The sequence below is a fragment of the Astyanax mexicanus genome, chromosome 1, assembly GCF_023375975.1.
Source record: "Astyanax mexicanus isolate ESR-SI-001 chromosome 1, AstMex3_surface, whole genome shotgun sequence".
NCBI lineage: Eukaryota > Metazoa > Chordata > Actinopteri > Characiformes > Acestrorhamphidae > Astyanax > Astyanax mexicanus.
Genome location: NC_064408.1, coordinates 36,898,177 through 36,922,500, shown reverse-complemented (window position 1 = coordinate 36,922,500; position 24,324 = coordinate 36,898,177). Strand labels below are relative to the sequence as shown.

The window sequence follows — 24,324 nt, the reverse complement described above, 5'->3', positions numbered from 1 at the left end:
CAGTATAAACATGCATTTCAGGTGTAGCAAAAAAAGAGGCATTATTACAAGACTAGGATAAAAAAAAAAAGAGTAGTTCGAAAATGATCTACGTTAGCAACAGAATGACATAATTGCTATAGAAACACATACTTAATGGATATAAGACCAGAAAAAGAAGGTATACAGTCCAAAAATGTGGGGGGAAAAAAGGCGATTTAATCTTATTTTTCTAGAAAAAAAAGATCAAGTAACAGGAATGAATACTGTGGAACAGGAATGAACACTAACATATATGCTATTTGCACACTTCAGTCATTTCATCTGTAAAATTAAAAAAGGTGACTAGTTTTACATTAACTAAAATTCACACTAATATATAAAGAACTCCTGTTGCTGGAACTCAATTCTGTTGCTGATACTCAGTCCTGTTACTGGAACTCACTCCTGTTACTGGAATTCACTCTTGTTACCGGCACTCAGTCCTGTTACTGGAACTCACTCCTGTTACTGGAATTCACTCTTGTTACCGGCACTCAGTCCTGTTACTGGCACTTGCTCCTGTTACTGGCACTCAGTCCTGTTACTGGATCTCACTCCTGTTACTGGAATTCACTCTTGTTACCGGCACTCAGTCCTGTTACTGGCACTTGCTCCTGTTACTGGCACTCAGTCCTGTTACTGGATCTCACTCCTGTTACTGGAACTCAGTCCTGTTACTGGCACTCACTCCTGTTACTGGAACTCACTCCTGTTACTGGCACTCACTCCTGTTACTGGCACTCACTCCTGTTACTGGCACTCACTCCTGTTACTGGCACTCACTCCTGTTACTGGCACTCACTCCTGTTACTGGTACTCACTCCTGTTAGTGGCACTCATTCCTGTTACTGGCACTCACTCCTGTTACTGGCACCCACTCCTGTTACTGGCACTCACTCCTGTTACTGGTACTCCCTCCTGTTACTGGCACTCACTCCTGTTACTGGTACTCACTCCTGTTACTGGCACTCACTCCTGTTACTGACACTCACTCCTGTTACTGGTACTCACTCCTGTTAGTGGCACTCATTCCTGTTACTGGCACTCACTCCTGTTACTGGCACCCACTCCTGTTACTGGCACTCACTCCTGTTACTGGTACTCCCTCCTGTTACTGGCACTCACTCCTGTTACTGGTACTCACTCCTGTTACTGGCACTCACTCCTGTTACTGACACTCACTCCTGTTACTGGTACTCACTCCTGTTAGTGGCACTCACTCCTGTTACTGGCACTCACTCCTGTTACTGGTACTCACTCCTGTTATGCCCGGATCAGACTACACGATTTTAGCCCGATTTTGACCCGATTTTGTCGGTGCCAACACATTGCTCGCGTCGGATCCGAATTTCATTGTCAAAGAGCAGTAATTTAAAGTGAGCGACATCTTCGGAGCGTCCGACGTAAAGACTAGCATGTTAGAATTTTTTGTATTTTATCGACTAGTTTGACATGCTCCCCGACCTGCTCCCTGACTCTGACCAATAGGAAGACAGAGCGTTCTGTGGCGCACAGATGTGTAAACATGGGAAAAGAAAGTGGGACGGTTCTCCTGCAGTTCACTAGACCAGAGAAACAGAAGAATAATCTAATTATCATCTAATAATCTAATTCATCCATGAAATATTATGTTTACTGGCACTGAAACCTAAGTAGCTACATCTTTACCATACCTTAAGTTCTCTATGGAGTACAAAAAGCATGTAATGTCCATTTGGGTCACCCAGGAACGAGCCCACAGTCGCTTTTTCCACTTTTTTTAGTTTCTTTAGCACAAAAGCGCTTCCATCACGCAAAGGGCTTCTGTAGCCGTGATTCTCAGATTCTATGCTTCTCCCCCGCGATAACCTACGAACTCACGCGAGGACGCGGACGATGATTGGTCGGTAACTAACGTGTAGTGTTGCCAGTCCCCTGAGAACAACGCAAAACTAAGATAACTGCTTAATCTGACGTAGTGAACATTGTGAGAGACAAAAATGTCGTGTAGTCTGAGCTTGGCATTACTGGTACTCACTCCTGCTACTGGCACTCAGTTAGTTTTTTTAGTGCCAGGAATGAAAGTAACAGGAATGAGTTTTTAGCATAGAATTAACAAAACATGAAAAATAGCTAAATGGCTAATAGCAATGCTAATAGCATTAGGACACTGAACACATACTAGTGATTGTTTCCTAATTTAGGTAACAGGAATATACAAAAATATACAGAAAAACAAATTCAGAAAAAACAACTGATGTGTGTGTATATATATATATATATATATATATATATATATATATGTGTGTGTGTGTGTGTGGGTGTGTGTGTGTGTGTGTGTGTGTGTGTGTGTTACATTTTATTTATTTTTATTATTTCCCAATGAGGAAACAGGTAAAATGAGGACAAGCGCTTTTGTTTCCAGGCTTCTGACTGCACCTGAATGTCAGATGTGAGTGTATGCGTGGGAGCTGGGAGGAGTTTTCTAATGACCTTTTCCAAATGCATAAAAACATTTATTTCCTATTCAAAAACGTTTACGCCGTTTTTCAAGATACATATTTATGCAAATGTATTCAATTTACAGGTACTTGTAATTACAAGCATGAATTTATAAAAGTCAAATTAAGATATCACAATCCACTTTTTTTCCACTTGCTCGTGGAAAAAAAGCTTAATTTATGCAAACGTAATTTGCTGCATCCTAATTCTGCCTGAACGGCTGCTCCCGAAACCTTCTGCTTTATTGTTAGATCAGCTCTCGGAGCAGCTCAGCGGGACGCAGCGCATTTTAACTCCACTCTGAACTCAGGAATAAAGTGTAATAGAACTCTGCTCTGTGACGGATCTGTGCAATTTGTTTTGGTCGAACCGAATACACAACAACACATAGTTAAGAATCAATGCAGAGGCCAGTTCTGCCAACAACAGTGAGTTTTAACTGAAAATTGTATTCTTGTTTTGTTTTACCTTTTTAACAATATCTGTTTTCAGTTTAACAGCAATAAACACAGTAATATGCAAAAGAAACATTACTGTATTATCACTGTATTTTTTGCACTATATAAGGCGCACTTAAAATCCTTTTATTTTTCCCAAAAATCGTCAGTGCGCCTTTTAATCCAGTGCGTCTTATGTATGAATTTTACCAGTCAGGTTGTAAAGAGCAGTAAAGCCTCTCTGCTGAAGTACAGAGTTATACAGGAGTTTCAGGTTAGTTCTCCAGCACTGGGATTGGAGTAGCATTAGCATTAGTCGCTAACCATTATTTACCCATTATCTGCCTTTAGCCTGCTCCTAATCTCAGCTAACTCTGCTGAAGTAGCATTAGCATTACCTGCTAATCGTGCTAGCTATTTCACCATTCAGAGGTGAGTGTTATCAGCCTGTAGCCTGCTGCTAACCCCAGCTAGCGCTGCTGGAGCTGTTAGCTGCTATTGCTAATGCTCCAGCAAAAACTCGCTAATCTAAGCTTACTGTAAACAAACTGAAGCATTTTACAGTTTTCAGGAGAGAAATCTGTGAAGATTAACATCCAGCACTCGTTTAACTTGTTTTACTTTAAAGGAAAGTCTTTTTTATTACAATTTTGTTTATTTAGCTTAGCTTTATTAAACATAGTTAACAACCACCATCCAGTGGTGAGACCTGCTGAATTTAAAGTTATAATGCCTTATAATGTCTCTTAAAATGCTCTTATAAATCTGTGCGCCTTGTGTATAAAAATGGACCAGAAAATAGACATTTATTGAAAGTGCGCTTTATAATCCCGTGTGCCTTGTAGTGTGAAAAAAATACAGTATATATTTTTGTTGTATTATTAATTGTGTAACTAATGTTTAACTAAATTCTTATATTAGGATATATATTATATTTGACATCAATCTGGATGTCAAATCTGTTAAAATTGTTTTTCTTCTTCTGTTTTTTTCTGCCATTAATAGAATTGATAAGTCTTTTCTGCCAGGTAAATTAAAATTGTGGTGTCTGCAGTTTGGTTTGTTGCCTCGTCTAAGGTGGCCACTTACAGTTTATGATATTCCGATTTCTGAGGTTGAGAGGTTAGAAAGGGTTATGAGCAAGGCTATAAGGACATGGTTGGGGGTGCCGCGTTGCCTTAGTAGTGTGGCGTGGTGTGGGAGAGGGATGCTGGAACTGCCGTTGACGAGCTTGGTTGAGGAGTTCAAATGTGCTAAGGTAGGACGTGAAATGCAGTTGTTAGGGTCAAAAGACGGGCTGGTTAAAGCAACAGCACCAGTGACTAGGTCTGGGAGAAAGTGGAATGCTCGAGAAGCTACTCAAGCCGCAAGGAGGGCACTGGAGCACAGGGATGTTGTGGGGCAGGTGCAAAATGGGAAGGCAGGATTAGGTTTAGGTGATTCTTGGAAAGCATTCGTCAAGGCCACATCACCTGAGAAAAGGCGTATGGTTACAGGGTTTATTCGTGAGCAGGAGGAGGAAGCAAGGAGGGCAAAAGCAGCAGGGCAGAATAAACAGGGGCAGTGGATGAGATGGGAAAGTGTAGAGAAGCGGAGAATCACCTGGCGAGAGTTATGGGGATTGGATACAGGCCGTATAAAGTTTCTTTTGGGAGCTACATATGATGTTCTGCCAACGCCACAAAACCTTGCTCAGTGGGTGGGTGAGGATCCAAGTTGTAAGCTATGTGCAGGAAGTGGCACGCTGAAGCACATTTTGTCGGCATGTAAGGTGAGTCTATCCCAGGGGCGCTACACATGGAGGCATAATCAGGTACTTAGATCTCTTGCAGGTGCACTTGATAAGAAACGGTTAGAAGTTAATAACATGCCCGTGGTAGGTTGCAGTAGGGTAATAACGTTTGTGCGTGAGGGGCAGCATAGTGGAGAAACAGCACAGTGCTTGAAAACTGCTGGTAAGTGGGCCAATGCACGAGATTGGAAGTTATTAGTGGATGTAGGTAGTAAACTGCAGATCCCAGAGTGCATTCTGGTTACAACCTTGAGGCCGGATGTAGTGTTGTACTCTGAAAGTAAGCGGATAGTGTATTTTATAGAGCTGACTGTTCCGTTTGAAGACGAGGTAGATGGAGCTTATGAAAGGAAAAGGCTGAAGTATACAGACTTGGTGGCTGAGGTGAGAGAGCGTGGGTGGCAAGCGTATATTAGACCGGTAGAGGTAGGTACTAGAGGCTTTGTTGCGAAGTCTGCCACAAGACTGCTGTCTGAATTCGGAATTAGAGGTCGTGTGCTAAGGACTGTAGTGAAGGAGTTGTCAGATGTAGCTGAAAGATCTAGTCAGTGGTTGTGGTTCAGAAGGGCTGAGGCTGTGTGGGGAAGGGAGTGAGTTTGTGCTTCTACAGCAAGCTTGGAGGGGGGTGGGTTTGGGACGCCAGACTTCACTGTTGAGCCTTCTGGAGGTGTCGTGGGCCTAATTCAGCGAAACACTGACGAAGGAAGGTGCCTGCCTGATGACCCCTGAGAAGAGCTTGCACTGAAGTTTGTGTTTAAGTTTGGATGAAGGGGATTGGTGTGGTCCTGCTCTTGTAATAATTTGTCTCATGAGTTTTTGTAGACGTCTGAGTACTTGGCAGTTGAGGCACGGACCATGAACATAGTTCGCCATGCTTCTGGATTCTTGTCGAGCCAGTATCAGATGGTAGTGGTTGCTGTGTTCTGCTCACGCAACTTATAATGTGATTTATTGTGTGTGATTGTGCTTAGGTAAGTGTGTTGTTGCCATAGTTAAAGGAAGTGAGCTTAGATTAAGGAGGGATTCTATGTGTTCATAGGTTATTTTTTGGTAGGTCTGTTACTTGGCAGTTGAGGCAATGGACCATGAACATAGTGTTAGGCTGTGCTTCTGGATTCTTGTCGAGCCAGTATCAGATTGTGGTGGTTTTGCTATTGTTGTTAGTTGAGTGAGTAGTAGATCCTGGCTGAGCCCTATGCATAACCCCAGCTGTTAGGTGCAGGATTTGTCAATTTCCTGTATTATATTACTAATTACTTGCATGTTTCATCTTTCAGTCAACATTGCTCTATATTCTAGACTTGTCTAATATTTTTACATGATTCAGTTTATTTCAATTCATAAATCTAATTATTTAAATTAATTAAATGTTGTAACAAAGCAGCTTTACAGAAAAACAGGTTAAAGCCTTATATGAGTAAACACCACAGTGATGTCAACAATATAAAGGAATACACTTTTTTAAACGATGCACCTCCACCCGGACAGTACAAACAAATAACAGAACATTATTATTAATTTTAGATCATATTGTAGTATCTATAACTTGTATTAGACTTTATTTTACTTTCTGAATTTTTAATAAAGTAATGGTGTTGCTGTCCAGGAGCATGGAGGAGGTGGAGATTCCAAACATCAGCATCCGAATGTTCCGCACCCTCAGCAACCTCTCCCACATGTGAGTAATCTGGATTCCTTTCAGTTTTACTAATAATTGCTATTTAATATTAACATGAACCTGAAAACATACCATCATGTATCATCACCATCATCATTTAAAAAAACTGAATTACACGTTACATGTAACCTTCCATCTACATGTTTCTGTTCCTTTGAGTTAGACTAGGTAACAGTACCTCTAATTTCACTATAGTTTAGTTTCTGCTCCTTGGATTGAGTTAGATTTTGATACAATAACCATAACCATTTCAATTTATTTAACTGAGTTAGATTGTGAGTACCCAGACTTTCACTATAGTACAGTTTCTACACCTTTAATTGAGTTACATTGTGATGCAGTACATTTGTTCTTAGTATAGTAAAGTTTCTGTTCTTTTAATTGAGTTAGATTGTGATGCACTACACAGACTTTTACAATAGTACACTTTCTACACCTTTTATTTGAGTTAAATTGTGATGCAGTACACTTGTTCTCACTATAGTAAAGTTTCTGTTATTTTAATTGAATTAAATTGTGATAAAGTACACTTGTTCTCACTATAGTAAAGTTTCTGTTCTTTTAATTGAGTTAGATTGTGATGCACTACACAGACTTTCACTATAGTACAGTTTCTACACCTTTAATTGAGTTAGATTGTGATGCAGTACACTTGTTCTCACTATAGTGAAGTTTTTGTTCTTTTAATTGAGTTAGATTGTGATGCACTACACAGACTTTCACTATAGTACAGTTTCTACACTTTTGAGTTAAATTGTGATGCAGTACACTTGTTCTCACTATAGTAAAGTTTCTGTTCTTTTAATTGAGTTAGATTGTGATGCACTACACAGACTTTCATTATAGTCAGTTTCTGTCATTTTAAAGTTATACAATACGCATACATTCACTTTAATAAAATTTTAAAACTCTTTTAATAGTTTTTTTTGGGGTGCAGTACACATATTTTCACTAAATAAAATTTTATTGCTATTTTTAATTGAATTATATTGTAATGAACTACACATATTTTCACTTTGGTGCAGTTTGGTTTGTTGGCTCATGCACTACACATGCTTTCACTATAGTACAGCTTTTACTCTTTATGTTGGTTTAAATTGTGATTTAGTACACATACTTTTACTATAATACTTTCACTATAATACAGTTCATCTGCTCATGTATTTGAGTTAGATGCAATCTTATACAGTTCTTACACTCCTGATATTAATATTAAGCAAAAAAATCCATGTTTTTAGCCTCTCAACACTGACTCATCATCAAGTGACAATTTTCCCTAATATCTTTTTTTCTAATTATTATAGTACAACTCAACGTCTGCTCTTCTGCTCAATTGAGTTTAACTGTGATCCAATACAATACAATACTTTCAATTTAATACAGTTTGACTGTTCTTATAATTGAGTTAGATTGTGATGCAGTACACAAACCTTTACTTTGATACAGTTTCTACTCCTTCAATTGAGTTGAATTGTGACACAGTACCAATAATGTCACTATAGTGCAGTTTGTTCTCTGCTCTTGTATTTGAGTTGTAAAGAGATGTGATACAGTGATACAGTACCCAAACTTTTTTTTGTGTGCTGATATTAATATTAAGCAAAAAAAAAAAAACACCAACCCTACTTATCATCATGTGACCAGTATCCCCAATATCGGGATTCATTTGAAAAGCAGGCCACATTAAAAATGTGTTATCATTTGGAATTCAGCTCGATCCATTTCTGCAACTTGAGATTTTGATCGTTATCTGTAATTAGAGATAATGAGATTGCAGTGGTAGCTCATCAAACCCCGTCATTCTGGATTGGATGAATTTCCATTTTTGGGCACAAACTGATAATATTAGCATTAGCATTAGCATTGCCACTCTGCTAGACTGATGGAAAGCTGTGGAAAGTACTCGTGAGCGGCAGGGCTAAAAAAACTTTCGGTTGGATTAGTTTCTCCATGTTTCTCACACGGTAAATTGAGCTATTTTAAGTGCAACTTCTAGGCTGTTGGTAAAGTTTTTTTTTTTTTTAAGTGAGAGTGACACATATTTCCCCTCGCCAGCCTCGTGCCTTCAGCTGCGAAAAAACCCCCCCAAAAAAAAACAAAATGCAGCTTCTTTAAGGTGTGCTATCCCAGAGGAATGGAGGGAAAATGCTGCGCATCTGTAAAATGGAAACGGTTTAATTTTACATGCAGCCACACATCTCGCAGCCGGTTATCAGCGGAAGGCATAGACAGGCGCGTATTTGCTTGGCCAGAGGAAACATTAAGGCCGAGCTTTTTGGCCGGGGTTCAGCTCTCACCTCTGAAAAAAGTGTACAGGGTGTCAAAACAGAGCAATGTGTTTGGATGCAGTTCAGACAGAAAGTGATTGTTCGAGTACAAAAGCTGAGTCCACAGTGAACACGCATCTGATCAGCTGTCTATGGGCAATCGCACTAGATTTACTCACTCTAAACACACCTCTCTCTCTCTATCTATCTCTCTCTTTTTTTCTCTCTCTCTCTTCATCTATCTCTCTCCACCTCGCAGACTCTGTCAGATTTAATAGCAGCAAAACTGATAAGTTCACCTGCAGGGAAAAAAAATTAAGTGAAACCAAAAAGAAAAGGTCATCAGTCTTCAGAGAGATTTCTAAATGAAAACCCGTCGCCTACGCGAGGAGAGAAGAGCTCTCCGTTGTTATCCGAGACGATAAGGGTTCTAGACATTTCTGCTGCGAGGAAGCGTCAGACACAGAACAGGAGCATCGCTGCTGTATCAGCTCCAAAGCTCAAACTCAATTCAGACCTCCGTTAGATCTTTTACATCTTTATCGATCCTGTACTGAATTCCTTCACACCTGGATTTGGTCCGTTTATTCGAGTTGATTTGTTTTGGAAATTGATATAAATATGAATGTCAGTCATCTAATTTTAGTTATCTTTAATTTTGTATCGTTTTTTGTAAGTATTTATTGTGAGTGTTTTAGTACTTTAGCATCATGACTCAGAAACTCCCCTCTTCTCCCTTTGGCAGAAATCTGAGCTTCAATTCAATTAAATTCAATTTTATTTATATAGCGCTTTTTACAACAAAGGTTGTCACAAAGCCGCTTTACAGGAAAAACAGGTCCACGCCTCTTATGAGCAGCACCACAGAGATGCCAATTTTTATGGTGACACAGTGGCAAGGAAAAACGCCCTTTAAGAGGAAGAAACCTTGGAACTATGGCTAATATAACAGGTACAAATTTATGAATATAAAAATGTGATGGGCACAAACTATAGAGCTATGGCTAATACAGAAACAGATACTGAGTGTGTTAATGGTAATCAGTGCAGGGTTGCAGAGCCGGAGAACAACACAGCGGGCAGTGGAGAGCCAGGCTGGGAACATCGGGAACAGGGCATCTCCATACATGTAAAAGAGATAGATAGAGAAAACAGAAAGGAAAGGAAGAGGAAAAAAAAGCAAGAGTTAGAAGGGTTGTGTAATAATTCTGATGAGTAGAAGGACAGGGCTGATTCCTGAAAGCTGGAACCACAAACGGACACATCCAGTAAGACCGGCCGGCCAGGCATCTCAGCACATGTGAGAGAGATAGAGACAGAGCTTGTAGACACAGTTTTTAGTTAAAAGTCTTTCACAGCTCTTGTAGTTGGATTTTTTTTCTTTACTCTCCTTTGCAAAAGGCCTCTAGTTCCACGATACTCGATTGGGTCGACTTGCTGTACAATTTGTGTAGTGTTTTTAATTTTTTTTTATTTTTTTTGTTCGTAAAGGGAACCTGGGCTCTCATTCAATCTCCCGCAAATCACTTAAACCCTATTGTTATGCTAACGACCCACAGCATTTCTACACACAAACAGCATTCTGGGAATTGTAGTGCTGATGGGAATTGAGTTCATTCGCTGTTAAGTGTAAAGTGCATTGATTGGATTACAGCGACTGTATCGGGCGAGACAGCTGCAGGAAAAAAACAGACAAAACGAGTGATAACGAATGATAGCTTTCTAATGGTTGACAAAAAGGAGGTGTGATGTACTTGAAATCCTGAAATTTCAGTCATCCTAGTGTAAAGGTCTATCCACACATTTTTTAAAACAGTGAGGGTCATTAAAAAAAGTTTCAGTTTATATCTCTTCAGGTAGTCCATGGTGAATATTGAGGTGCATTTTAAATCATTATCTCTTGTAGAACTCATCTTATTTTCAGCTTTTTTATTTTTAGCTTTTTCAGCAATGCTTTCACATTTATAAATATATATATCACTTTCTTGGATTTTTTTGGGAAAAGCTTGACTGCCTCCATGCAGTATGTACAGGGATTGGACAATGACACTGAAACACCTGGTTTTAGACCACAATAATTTATTGTCCTGACGGACAGTTCTGGTGGAAACAGGAGAGTTGAGGTGCACATTGAATTCTGCCGTGATTTGATCAGCCGTGGTTTTATGTTTTTTGGATACAATCCGGGTTATCACCCGAACATCCCTTTCAGACAGCTTCCTCTTACAGCATCCACAGTTAATCCTTTTGGATGTGGTTGGTCCTTCTTGGTGGTATGCTGACATTACCCTGGATACTGTGGCTCCTGATACATCACAAAGACTTGCTGTCTTGGTCACAAGACGTGCACCAACAATTTGTCCTCTTTTGAACTCTGGTATGTTATCCATAATGTTGTGTGCATTGCAATATTTTGAGCAAAACTGTGCTCTTATCCTGCTAATTGAACCTTCACACTCTGCTCTTACTGGTGCAATGTGTAATTAATGAAGATTGGCCACCAGGCTGCTCCAATTTAGCCATGAAACCTCCCACACTAAAATCATAGGTGTTTCAGTTTCATTGTCCAACCCCTGTAGATGATTCATTATGAGTTCATTCATAGTCTGGATAACTTTAGTATTCATTTACAATGTAGGAAAACATAATAATAAAATATTGAAAAAGAAGGTGTGTCCACATTTTGACTGGTACTGTATCTATGAATAAACAATGTAACAAATGTAGAATATGTGAAACACTGATTAAATATTAAATATACTAAATCTGCTTTCAGTTATTTCAAGCGTTTCGAGTACTGTGGCTACTCCCCGAACGTGCGGAGCTGCAAGCCCAACACTGACGGCATCTCTTCCTTCGAGAACCTGCTGGCCAACATCATTCTGCGGGTGTTCGTCTGGGTGGTGGCGTTCATTATCTGCTTTGGAAACGTGTTTGTGATCTGCCTGCGCTCCTGCATCGCCTCTGAGAACCAGCACCACACGATGGCCATCAAATCCCTCTGCTGTGAGTACATCGAGTTCTTTCTCCTTTCTGCTGGAAATAAAATATCTACAGTGGTATAAAAAAAGTTTGGGCTCCCCTGATTATTTTCAGGGGATTTTCCTTTATAAATCATTGAGTGTTTGGATCAGCAATTTTAGTTAAATATATAAATATTTTAATATCACATATCTTACTTTTTAACAGCATTGCTATCCAACACTTCCTTCTTGGAAACTGGTGTGGATAAGGGAAATACATGCACTGCAAAAAGTCCATTGGCAAATTAGACAAAATATTAGTAAATTGAAACGTATATATATGTTCATATTAGGCAAGAAGTCTAAATTTCCTCTGTAAAATTCCTGAAATTAAGCTATTGCAAAGTTTTAAAAAATGTGTGAAGTAAGACTTCTATGAAAATCTGTGATTTGTTTTGCCTTAAATTCAGACACAAGAATCAGAATAACTTGACCGGTGACTTTTTGTGCTTATTTTAAATTGTAACGACTTAATATCAGATAAAAGTAAAAGTGCTTTTTTGTCTTAAAACAGGATAAAATCATCTTTTTTTTCCTGCCTGCCAACATATTCTTACATTATATGGGAAAGCTAAGCCAGCATGAAATCACACTTTGCAGTGAAAATGGCAACGTGTTCTTATGGCCTACAACACTGTGATCAAGCAGTTACCATAAAATAACAATAAAACCATAACCATAAAATATAAGATAAGATAAGATAAGATCGCTCTTTATTATCCCACTCGGGGAAATTTGCATTGTTACAAAAGCATAAACAATAAAGACTATCTATCTATCTATCTATAAACAATAGAAGAAAATGTATATAAAAAGAGTATAAAAAAAGATACGTAGACAGGTCAACAAAAGTAGATACACATCTGTTATCTAAACGAAATAAATTAAAATCTACAAATTTACAAGCAATCTGTCAAGTCCTGGTGCTGTCTCTTGTCTGTTTTCATGTCTCTGTGTGTTTTCCCTATGTGACCTGTGCTCTTCTCTGTCTCTTATCAGTAGTTTTCCACCACGTGTTTCTCATTTGTGGCTCCACCCCTTAGCCCCGGGTATTTCCACTTCTAGTGTGTTCCCTGTTCGTATATATATAGATCCCCTGTGCCACCTTGTCTTCGTCTGTCTTTGCACCAACTCCTGTTGTTTGTCGTATCTCTTGTCGTTTCCCAGTTTATTCTCTCACTCCTTAATTTCCTGCCTTGTTATTATCTTTGTTTATCTTTTGTTTGTCCTTGGTTATTTTCTAGTAACTAGTTTATTTTCTTGTCCTCCTTGCCCTGTTAAGTGTATTTCAGTTCCTCGTTTGTTTCTTCTATTATTACTCCTGGTTTGTTTATATTAGTTATTAGTTTGTTTTCCCTCCGTTAGCCTCCCTGTTTGTTTATTATCATTTGTTTGTTTAGTTTATCTTCTCTTGTTTCTCTGGTTTGTTTTGGTTATTGTTTATTTGTTTACCTTTGTTACGTGTTTACTTGTTCCTTTGTTTATTTGTTATTTATTTATTAAATATTTCCCTTCACGACTCCTTGCCTGCACCCTCCATGACACAATCATTTAAAAATAGAAAAAGAAGTACTAAATATGGAAAATTAAAAAAAAACTACAATTAACAAGTTTGCATTGATGAGTGATTTAAAAAAAACAGATCGAACATATTACAGTTATTACTGTTACTGATTACAAATACTAATATTGCACTTAAGAGAATATGTGAATTGTTTTAATTAGTTAATTAAACTACTTTTAATTGAATGTTTTAACTGGGTTATATTGGATGAGCAGAGTGTGGAGTGCATTTATAACACAGAGTGTCTAACCCTCTGCCTGGGGAGATGCTGGTTGTAAAGCCTCACCATAGCAGAATACATAAGCAAAGACGGGCAAAACTACACACTGATGGTGGTGATGAAATGAAAATTCTAAATACCAGTGATTAAGATCATTATTACTAAAATCCTTATACTTAAAATGCTTAGGAAGACAAAAAAAATCTCACCAGATAAACAAAATAAGATTTATCACTTTGAAATTAAAATTTCACCTGCACACAACAAAAAAGACATTTACCTCCGAAAACTGTTCTTATAGACCTCACTTCAGCATTCAACACCATCTATCCTGGATTTCCTGACCCAGAGGCTTCAATTACTCAGGAATAAAGTCTTCCAGCAACACCAACCAACTCACTGCTGTTCACTCTGCTGACTCAATACTCTCCTGCAATCTACAGCTCTAACTTACATCAAGATTACTGTCGACATGATCGTGATGGATCTCATCAGCTATAACGAGGAGTCAGCGTGCAGAGAGAAGGTGTATCACCTTCTGGCTAAACAAAAAAAAAACCTGTCTTTAAATGTGGACAAAACTAAACAGAGGGTTTTGACTAAAGAGAATTTGAGATGACTATTTCTGCTATACATTATTAGCTTTGCTGTACAAATTAGTTGAAGCATCAAGTACCTTGGTGTTGTTCACATTTTAGAGTTACATTGATCTGAGTTCAGGGTGTTTGGCGGTAGTGAGTTTTTTTTTTTAATCCACTCATTCAGGAGCTAAAACTTTGAGGAGAAGCAGCACCAGACACTATCCAGCTGAACTAATACCATAAAATGTTCAACAAAGACTGAAGAGTGTCACCTCAGCAGCAGATTATAGGCTGATAATACTCATCTCTGAATGGTGAAAGAGCTAGCGCTTAGCGGGTAAAGTTAATGCTGCTACAGCAGTGCTAGCTGGGGTTAGCACCAGACTACAGGCTAATAATACTCATCTCTGAATGGCAAAAGAGCTAATGCATAGCACGGTTAGTGGCTAATGCTAGTGCTGCTCCAGCAGGGCTAGCTGGGGTTAGCAGCAGGCAATAGGCAGATAATACTTACCTCTGAATGGTTAAAGAGCTAGTGCTTAGCGGGTAATGCTAATGCTGCTACAGCAGTGCTAGCCGGGGTAACCAGCAGATTACAGGCTAATAATGCTCATCTCTGAATGGTGAAAGAGCTAATGCATAGCACGGTTAGTGGCTAATGCTAGTGCTGCTCCAGCAGGGCTAGCTGGGGTTAGCAGCAGGCAACAGGCCGGTAATACTCACCCCTGAATGGCAAAAGAGCTAGCGCTTAGTGCAGCTAGTGGCTAATGTTAATTCTGCTCCAGCAGTGCTAGCCGGGATTAGCAGCAGGCTACAGGCCGGTAATACTCACCTTGGAATGGCAAAAGAGCTAGCACTTAGCACGATTAGCAGCTAATGCTAATACTACTCCACAGACCTGGAGAAACATCACTGAAACTCCTGTATTACGCTGTACTTCAGCAGAGTGGCTTCACTGACTGGTAAAATTTATACATAAGGCGCACTGGATTATTAGGCATACTAATGATTTTTGGGAAAATTAAAGGATTTTAGTGCACCTCATAGTGCAAAATAATACAGTACTGAAAAAAGTAAAAAGCTTTCAGGCTTCCAGAGTCACTCAGAGTGTGAGCTGTACATTTAATATTATACTGCATTGTTGATTGTTATTAAAAACAGCAGCAATTATTGCAGTAATGCACAAGAGATTAAGATATTATTAATAATAATTATGTGACATTTTATTTCCATCCTGAATTTGTCTAAAAGATTGTGTGGCATTATAGACACACTAGAGACACACGCACACACACACACACACACACACGTAATGAAGTCCTACATCTCTTTGATGACAGCACCTTTAACGCACACACACACACACACTTGCACACATTAATGCACACTTGCCTGCTTGCATAAACACTTAATAAATTATACATTAATCTGCCTTCATCAAACTCCTATTAAGCAACACAAAAGAAACACAAGTAGCCCATCTGCTGCGGGAGAAATTAGCAATTAAGGTAATCACTCCCACACACACACACACACATACTCATGCAAACACACACACACACACACACACACACACACACACCGAAGCATTACACCTTAATGTCATCCTAATTTTCTCTTTAACTCATTGTATCACTGACACACACAAGCACACACACACACACACACACATTCCCAGCACACAACTAAAGTTAAACTCAGTTCACATTATTTTTCTTATCATAAGGCTGCCAGGCAGGCATTGAATCCCATAGGCCCCCAAAATATATTTAATAACTGTTTTTTTTTTGTTTGTTTGTTTTTTTGTGTGTGGGGGTTTGTTTGTTTCTTCAGAGTTATAGATGTGTATATACAACACAGTGTCATAAAAAATATTATATTTGGCCGTCCCTTCTCCAAAATTGCAGTAACTGTGACTAGTTAGGTAAATGACAAAGCATGTAAAGTAAAAGAGAAAACATGTATTATACAAGAACATTAAACATAATTATAATATAATTTTGTTTATATTATTTCTTTAGTGTCTGCTCAACCGTTTGGTGGAGTAAATTTAAGACACTATATCTTGTTAAAGAAGGTGTGAAGAATGTAAGCCAACCAAATTGTGCCATGCGGGATTTACAGATTCTATATGTTCTCAAAGAAAACATCATTTTGGGTTTTTTTTTTGTTTGTTTTTTTTAAGCTGAAATTGGATAGGGAAGGACTTCCATAGCAGAATAATGATTATGAACTCATCTCAATGCGTGTCAGGAGCATATAAAGCATACAAACAACACATAACATATAAGGCACACAAAACACTCCAATGGGACACTGAAACAAAAGGGGCTTATATACACGAGGAGGGTGAGGAACACCTGGAGAAGGAAACGAGGGGGCGGGGTTACAAACAAGACACAAGGTGACAACATTAATGGCTTGGGTGGGGCTAGACAGGTGGACAGAGGGCTGTGTGCTTACACTAAAGGTGAGACAGAGGGACTAATTTGATAAAATGTTTGGAACATTTTCGACTGTCCAAATACTTATGAACATTACTGTTTCATTATATAACATTCAGTGGAAATATCCTTTTAAAATGTGTATCCAAGCCAGTGTGTGTGTTTGTTTATCTCTTAAGTCCATCTGGCAGAGCAGAATGAAGGGCATCACTGGGTCAGCAGCTAGAGAGACGACGGTCGGAATCTAAAGTAGGCAGGCAAAGGACATTTGGCCATTTCCTCTTCATGGAATATTAATTGAGCTAAATGGATCAGGACAATTAGTATCTAATTATTAAAGGTCAGAGAGGTGTATCCTCTGTAGTCACACATCTACTACTGCAGTCAAAGCATGCGCACATGTAAACAGCACTAATGAATATGCAACAACCAGTGAACCACCAACAGAAATTGCTGTTCTTTTCCCTGACCAATCACAGACTTTTGTTGTCTCCTCCCAAAACTGCATTCTTTTATAGCTAACGTTGCTCAAGCTTTACCAAACAGAACGCTATTAATTGTTTTTATCGTAAACATTAATCCAAAAGAGTGTCAAAGACCCTTTAAAAGCTGTGTAAATTTCTCAGTCATTTTAACTCATGAAGTGACACATACTGAACACCCTGAGAGCAGCCTGAGAATATTATATTATGATGGTTCTGAATTTGATTTTAACCATAAAATATTTACAGTCATGCTCCTACAACAATATAAAAACTTTATTGAGCTGCTCATTGGAGTTATGTGATTCAGTTGTGAGCTTTGTATCAGTATTCAGAAGTGGGTCTGGGTTCTTATTGGTTCAAATAATAACTACACAGAAAATTCAAATGCCTCACTTCATTTTGGTGATGATAGTTAAGCTTCTCTCTTTTTTCTCTGAGTAACTTCACTTTATTGTAGTGTCTCATGGATTTCTCTCTCTCAGTTCAGTTCTCTCTCTCTTGTTCTATGTCTCTCTGTTTTGTCTCTTTGTCTGTTTTACCCTGTCTCTCTCACTCTCTGTCTCTCTCTCTTTCTTGCTCTGTTTTTCTCTCTGTCTCTCACTCTCTCACTCTAAGTCTCTTTCTATCTCTGTCTGTTTCTCTCTCGCTCTAGGTCTCACTCTCTATCTCTCTCTGTCTGTCACACAAAGCAATCCAGACTGTTCCCATACAGAGTTCCCCAATGGAGGAACAAAATACCTTCCACTACCAGATCAGGAGAATATCTCACTATCTTTAAGAAACTCCTGAAGACAGAGTCTCTTCAAAGAGCACTTACTCTCCTAACACCTCTAACTAACTACCTTCTACTACCAGATCAGGAGAATCTCTCTATCTTTAATAAACTCCTGAAGACAGAGCTCTTCAAAGAGCACTTACTCTCCTAACACCTCTAACACACTAACTACTTACTAACCTCATTTCCTTCTTCCCCTCCTTCAGTCCTCTATCCCATTATTTCCCTTTGATCTCCTTTAGACCCTATCTAAAGATGTTTTTACCTTTAACTTCTATTACTTTTTGTACTCCACTATTGTAAGTTGCTTCGGACAAAAGCGTCTGCCTAATGTAATGTAATTTAATGTAATGTAATGTAAAAGCAACACTATTGTCAAAGCATATAACAGAAAACATATTACAAAAAATAGAATAATAGAAAGATTACATATATACATTTACAACAACAGAACTTGAGATATTTACAGGATTAACAATTATAGTTATTACTAATGATAATTTACAATAAAAGGAAACAAGAGTGTGGAGACGTTATAAATGTGTAATAATAAGAAATAAATCATTTGTATTAAAATTAGTTGTAATAATTTATATTGTGCTCTCTTTCTCTCTCGCTCTCTAGGTCTCTCTCTCTCTTTCTGTCACTCTCTTTCTCTGTCTCTCTCTCTCTCTGTCACTCTCTCTGTGCTGTAATGTTATTGCAGCATTCTGAATAAACTCCAGAGACTCTTGAGCAAGAAAAATGCAGGAGACCAGCAGATACCCAGCCGATCCTGCGGCACTAACAATCATGCCCCTTTCAGTCTCACTGATTTCAATTTTCCTCCATTCTGAGGTCGATGTGAACCTGATCTGAAGCTGCTGGACTGTAATTTCATGAATGATCAAGTTCATAGGTCTTTCTGTTAGTGCTTTGTAATCTGGATTTATACACCAGCAATCAGCCGACATAAATCACATGACATAAATAACACAGATTGTCTTGTTTCAGTGGTATGGGTCAAGAGGTTTGATACACAATTTAGGCAGCAAGTGGACAGTTAGTTCTGGAAGTGGTTGTGTTTGAAGCTCAGAAGTGGCTAAGGGCTCAGGGCTTCTCCAAAGGGCATATCTTATCAGGAGAGTTCCTGGTATGCATTGATCAGTAACAACTGAGGAACTGATGACAAGCACCCATCTCAGAACTTACAGAACTTCTGCTTACACTGTAGAATCAGTGTGTTCTGACTGTGCTCACTATAGTGTGTTTTCAATGCATGGATGGGTTGTTTTCCAGGTACAGACCATATTTATATGAGAAAAGTTTAATTTTAGCCTGTTTTTTCATTCCATAGCCACCTTTGAGTTTTGAGTATTTGTGGTCACCATCCTGTTAGAACATCAAGTAAAGTCGAGTTTCAACTCTTCTGCTAAAGATTTCAGGTTATGAGGGATTTATGTTTGTTCATTGTTCATTTTTCTATTGTTCTATCCCCAGTGTGCCATTTCCAAATGAGTCCCAGAGCATGTTGATACCACCATCATGTTTAACAGTTGGTACAGTGTTTGTGGGTTTAAATGCTTTGCCTTTATTCCTCCATAAATTTTTCTTCATGTGTTCAGACTTTGGTCAAGCTTGAAGGTGTCAGAAGGGCTTTTTCTTTTTTTTTCTTGAAAAGCAGTTTCTTAGTCTCTGATAATGTAAAACTGGCTTGACTGTAGGCAGTGACACTGGTGATCCACTGAATTGCAGTTCATGGCAAGCTTGTGTTTCGGTGGGTTGTTTGTTTTGGACCATCCATACCTTTTTCTCTCAGCTGAGGGTGAGAGTTGTACAGTCATGTCTAAAAGTGTTGGCCCCTGAAATTATTCAAGAAATCTAAATATTTCTGTCAGAAAATCTCAGACAATTTTACATGTTTTGTTATATACGTGTTTATTACCTTTGTGTGTATTGGTACAACAGAAAATCAAAAATTCATATAATTTCATGCAAAATTCCACAAATGGGCTGGACAAAATCTTTGGCCTCCTCAATCTTATTTTTATTTAAGCACTCAAAAAAAATCAAAGAAATTCCTTCCTATAACCATCAACCGGCTTCTTATACCCCTCAAAAGGAATTTTGGACCCCTCTTCTCTCATATTTGATGGTTGCCTTCTCCCAACAGCAAATTTAGCCATTTTAAGATCTTTACACAGGTGTTCAATTGGATTTAGATCTCCAGAACTCTCTATTGCTTTGTGTACTTCCATCTCTGGGTGCTTTTTGAATGATGTTTGAGGTCATTGTCTTGCTGGAAGACCCATAACCTAGGACACAGACCCAGCTTTCTGACACTGGACCCTGTATACATCAACCTACATCAAACTTTTGGTAATCAATAGATTTCATTATGTTTCGCACACAGTCAAGGCACCCAGTGCTAGAAGCAGCAAATCAACCCATCTTTGAACATCATTGAAACTCCATCATATTTAACTGTAGATACTGTGTTCTTTTCTTTGCTGGCCTCATTCCATCATCGGTAAACAGTAGAATTGTGCAGGGGTGTCTGATTTGTGTTGGTCCGATTGTTTTTTTTTTTTTTTTTTTTGGTCCAATCGGCTAAATGCAGTTGAATTTCACACAAAGCCAGCCAACTGTGTCTTTGATCACCTGGTAATGGTGTTATGGGGAGAATGGCCACCACCATCATGTTTAACAGTTGGTACAACATAAGGGGACCATCAAAAAGAAGCGAGACATGGATACATAATTAATGAATAGTAGCATACTATAATGTCTGACTAAACATGTATATTAACCCTCTTGCTATCCTTCAATTTATAACACTATTAATTCTCTGGGTCAGTATGAGCCCAACAATTTAAACCTCCACAAAGTTAATTATATAATTAGTGATAATTAAACATGTTAGCAAAGTTTATTTGCCTGTTTGTTTACGAATATTTGACAGATTTATAGTGGTTCTGGCATTATTATAAGTGTTTTATTTGGTATTATATAAATATTGTAAGTATTGTGTTTTTAAGTCAGGGCCTAAAGTAAAGGGACATTTAGAGAAAGAATATAAAACTTAATGTCATAGTGACCTCAACATTATTCACACAAAAATATGTATTGTAAAAGTATTGAGATTTCCTATGTTTTATGCCAATTAAATATCCTTAATAAAACACACACAAGTTGAAACATTTGAAATAATTTATTATTTACTTATTGTCTTCATCAAATTAAGAAAAGACAATAAATATGAATTACAAAACTTTTTTTTTTAGAAACTTTAAACACTGAATGGGGTCAAATTGACCCCAAAGATAATAAGAGGGTTAATCTATATAACCTATTTTTTTTCTAATATGTGTTGCTTTCCTCTGACAGGTGCAGACTGTTTGATGGGCGTGTATCTCTTCTTCATCGGCGCCTTCGACATCAAGTACTGTGGAGAGTACAACCGCCATGCCCAGATCTGGATGGAGAGCCTCTCCTGCCAGCTGATTGGCTCTCTGGCAATGCTGTCCACAGAGGTTTCAGTGATGATGCTGACGTACATGACACTGGAGAAGTACCTGTGCATCGTGTTCCCCTTCCAGCATTACCGGCCAGGCCGAAAGCGCACCCTCTGTTCCCTGACCTCAATTTGGGCCCTGGGTTTCATCCTGGCACTCATTCCTTTTTGTGACAAGCAGACATTTGGAAATTTCTACGGCCGGAATGGAGTGTGTTTTCCCCTTCACTCAGACCAGGCAGAGAAACCCGGAGCACAGTGCTACTCTACAGGAATATTCCTGGGTAAGACAGAATACAAAAATATGAAAATGGCTACCCTAGTGCTTGTATTACGCATAGATTTCTGATAATGCCAGATTATTTTATCCAAAATATCCAAAAAGGAAATGCATGGACTTTCATAAGAATTTCCCTGACCTGTTTTTTTGTTCCGGACAGGTGTGTAGATTAAAAAATAAATGTAAAGAAATGTATGGAAATATATAGGACTGTGTTGGGGACGGGTAATGTAGACTAGTATCAGTACTGTATTAAAGTTTATTTTATATACTAATTCAATGTTCCAACTTACCTCCCAAAATTAATGGGCATCCATCATTCCAGATCATCCCAAAGATTTAAAGTGAAGATCCATCATTTCAGCTCACCCCTCCAAAATGAGTGGAGAAACATAATTTCAACTTATCTAAAATATTTTAATTACCAGTGAAGACTTATCATTCCAACTCATTTAAAAGATTTTAAGATAGCCAACATTTCAGCTCATCCCAACAAATGTAAGTAAAGCTCCATTATTCCAACTCATTCTAAAGATTACCAGTTAATCTCCATCATTCTAGCTCATCTTAGATAATTTAAGTGAAGCTGTATAATTAATTATATATCTTATATACATATATCTTCTCCTCTATAACTGCAGTTCAGTTAACCACATGCTTTCTCATTCTTGACTCATCACTCATTAAAAAATGTATCAACTGAGCTTCATCACATAGAGAATTAATTTAACTGGGTTTTTTTTTATCCTTCTAGCCCATTCTTGGCATTGGATATGGTGGACCATTCTATTGCTCAATGCCTTTCCAAAGAAGTTGTTAGAATAAAAACCTGGGGTCTAAATTGGGGTCCAGGTGTTCTCGCTATAGGTACCAAATATCCTCACAAATTTAACAGTCTGTGAAAAAGGTGTCTTTAATGTTGTGGAAAAAGCCACAGCCCTGTTGTTGTTTTTTTTTTTTTTCTTTGAAGCCCTGTGGAGTATCAGAAAGCTTTTCATTATTCTGTTAGAGAGAGCTGAGTCCATTATCAAACAAACAAGCTGCCAATTACAGCGTTACTCTACCTTCAGCCCTGCGGAGAGAACGCAATCAACTCTCTCATCAGAGACAAAGGCTCATTTAGGTTTTGTTCTTTCAAGCACAAATGTAGTCAAGACATGATTGGTGTCTAGGGATAGCAGGTAAAAGTGGCCCAAATCTGATATTTCGTTTTGGCTGTTCAGACAAAGTTTTGAATATGACCATGGCTGCGTCCAGAAACCCTAAAAGTTACTGCTTTTTTCTACTAGCCTCATCAGAACATTCCATTCGTGGAGTGTTGGACGTGTGCAGGATTTCCAGTGTCTTGTTCTCTGACAGACTCTGGCAGTTGAGGTTCAAACCACCATCCAAAACTGTGACACAAGTTGGAAGAAACACATCAGTCCAAATAGTTACAACATCTGTTATCTCGTTTTTCCACCACTGAAGTCCTCAACTCACTGCAACAATGTGGTGCAACATTAATGTACAAAAGTACATTAAGATCTTAGAGCAACATGTGCTGCCTTTAAGACTACATATTTTCCAAGGATGTTTGTGCATTTTTCAATAAGACATTGTAAAACCACATGTTGCACACTTTACAACAGCATGGCTGTGGAAGAAAAGGGTACTAGTAATGAACTGACCAATTCAATTCAATTAATTTTCTTTCTATAGAGTTTTTTGTACAACAAATGTTTTCACAAAGCAGCTTTACAGAGAAAACAGGTCCACGCCTCTTATGAGCAGCACCACAGAGATGCCACTTACTGTTCTGAAAACAATAAAAAATGAAAAGAAAAAAACTTGCTTATACTAAGAGGAAGAAACCTTAGGAGGAACCAAGACTCAGTCAGAGGAACCCATCTCACTCGGGTTGACCCGCTCAGTACAAACAACAGTACAGTGAGATAATATGGAGCTATAGCTAATGTATAGACAGGTTCTGAATTATGAATCTAAGTAGACGATGGGCACATAGTAGATACTGTGTATATATTGTACATTCATATACATTAATAAATGAAATGAAGTTTAAAAGACAAAACAAGATGTATCTTGGGGGTTATACACTCTGCAGTGAAAGTCAGAAGAAAAGCACTTCAAATTGTATTGGTATTTTCCGTACTGTATCAGCATTTATCTGATTTGAGGTTGTAGATTAGCTAAACAGACATCAGGCACCAGGCATCTGGTCTTATATTGTAAAATTGGAAACTGTTGTTTTTTCATTGAACGACTCCTTTAGGGATTGAGTTTGCTGTTGGTTTGATTGCCTTATGTATTGTTTTCTCTTCAGGTCTGAATCTCTTTGCCTTCGTGCTGATTGTTTTCTCCTACACCAGCATGTTCTACTCTGTACAGAAAACAGCCAAATCAGCCAGGCAAATGGCCTTCGACCACGAGGTCGCCATCGCCAAGCGCTTCTTCTTCATCGTCTTCACTGACGCCATGTGCTGGATGCCCATCTTCCTCCTTAAGATCCTCTCCCTCCTCCGAGTTCAGATTGCGGGTGAGTGTGTGACTGAATTTCCCAATTTCTGCAGAAAGTGTGGGGAGTGTAGTTACTATATGTTTTTTTTTTTATTTCTCATAAACTGAAGCTATGAGCTTGACATATCTAGCTAAAATTTTAAGCTTATACTCGACCAGTTATCTGTGTATGAAATCTCACATTAAATGTATGGCTGCAGCTATCAAATATTTTAATAATCGAGTACTCTGCAGTAAATTTCTTTGATTAATCAGATAAAACATAT

At 38.4% G+C, this 24,324-nt stretch overlaps 1 protein-coding gene across 2 annotated transcripts in view; it reads left to right on the top strand.

The window, feature by feature from the left end:
- rxfp2l (relaxin family peptide receptor 2, like) overlaps positions 1-24,324 on the top strand; it is a 319,695-nt gene that overhangs the window by 261,561 nt on the left and 33,810 nt on the right. For both annotated transcript variants that reach the window (XM_022685114.2, XM_022685107.2), the window contains 4 exons: positions 6,338-6,409; positions 11,453-11,682; positions 21,135-21,545; positions 23,865-24,077. In XM_022685114.2, the coding sequence (XP_022540835.2) occupies positions 6,338-6,409; positions 11,453-11,682; positions 21,135-21,545; positions 23,865-24,077 (926 nt within the window). The remainder of the gene's footprint in view (positions 1-6,337; positions 6,410-11,452; positions 11,683-21,134; positions 21,546-23,864; positions 24,078-24,324) is intronic.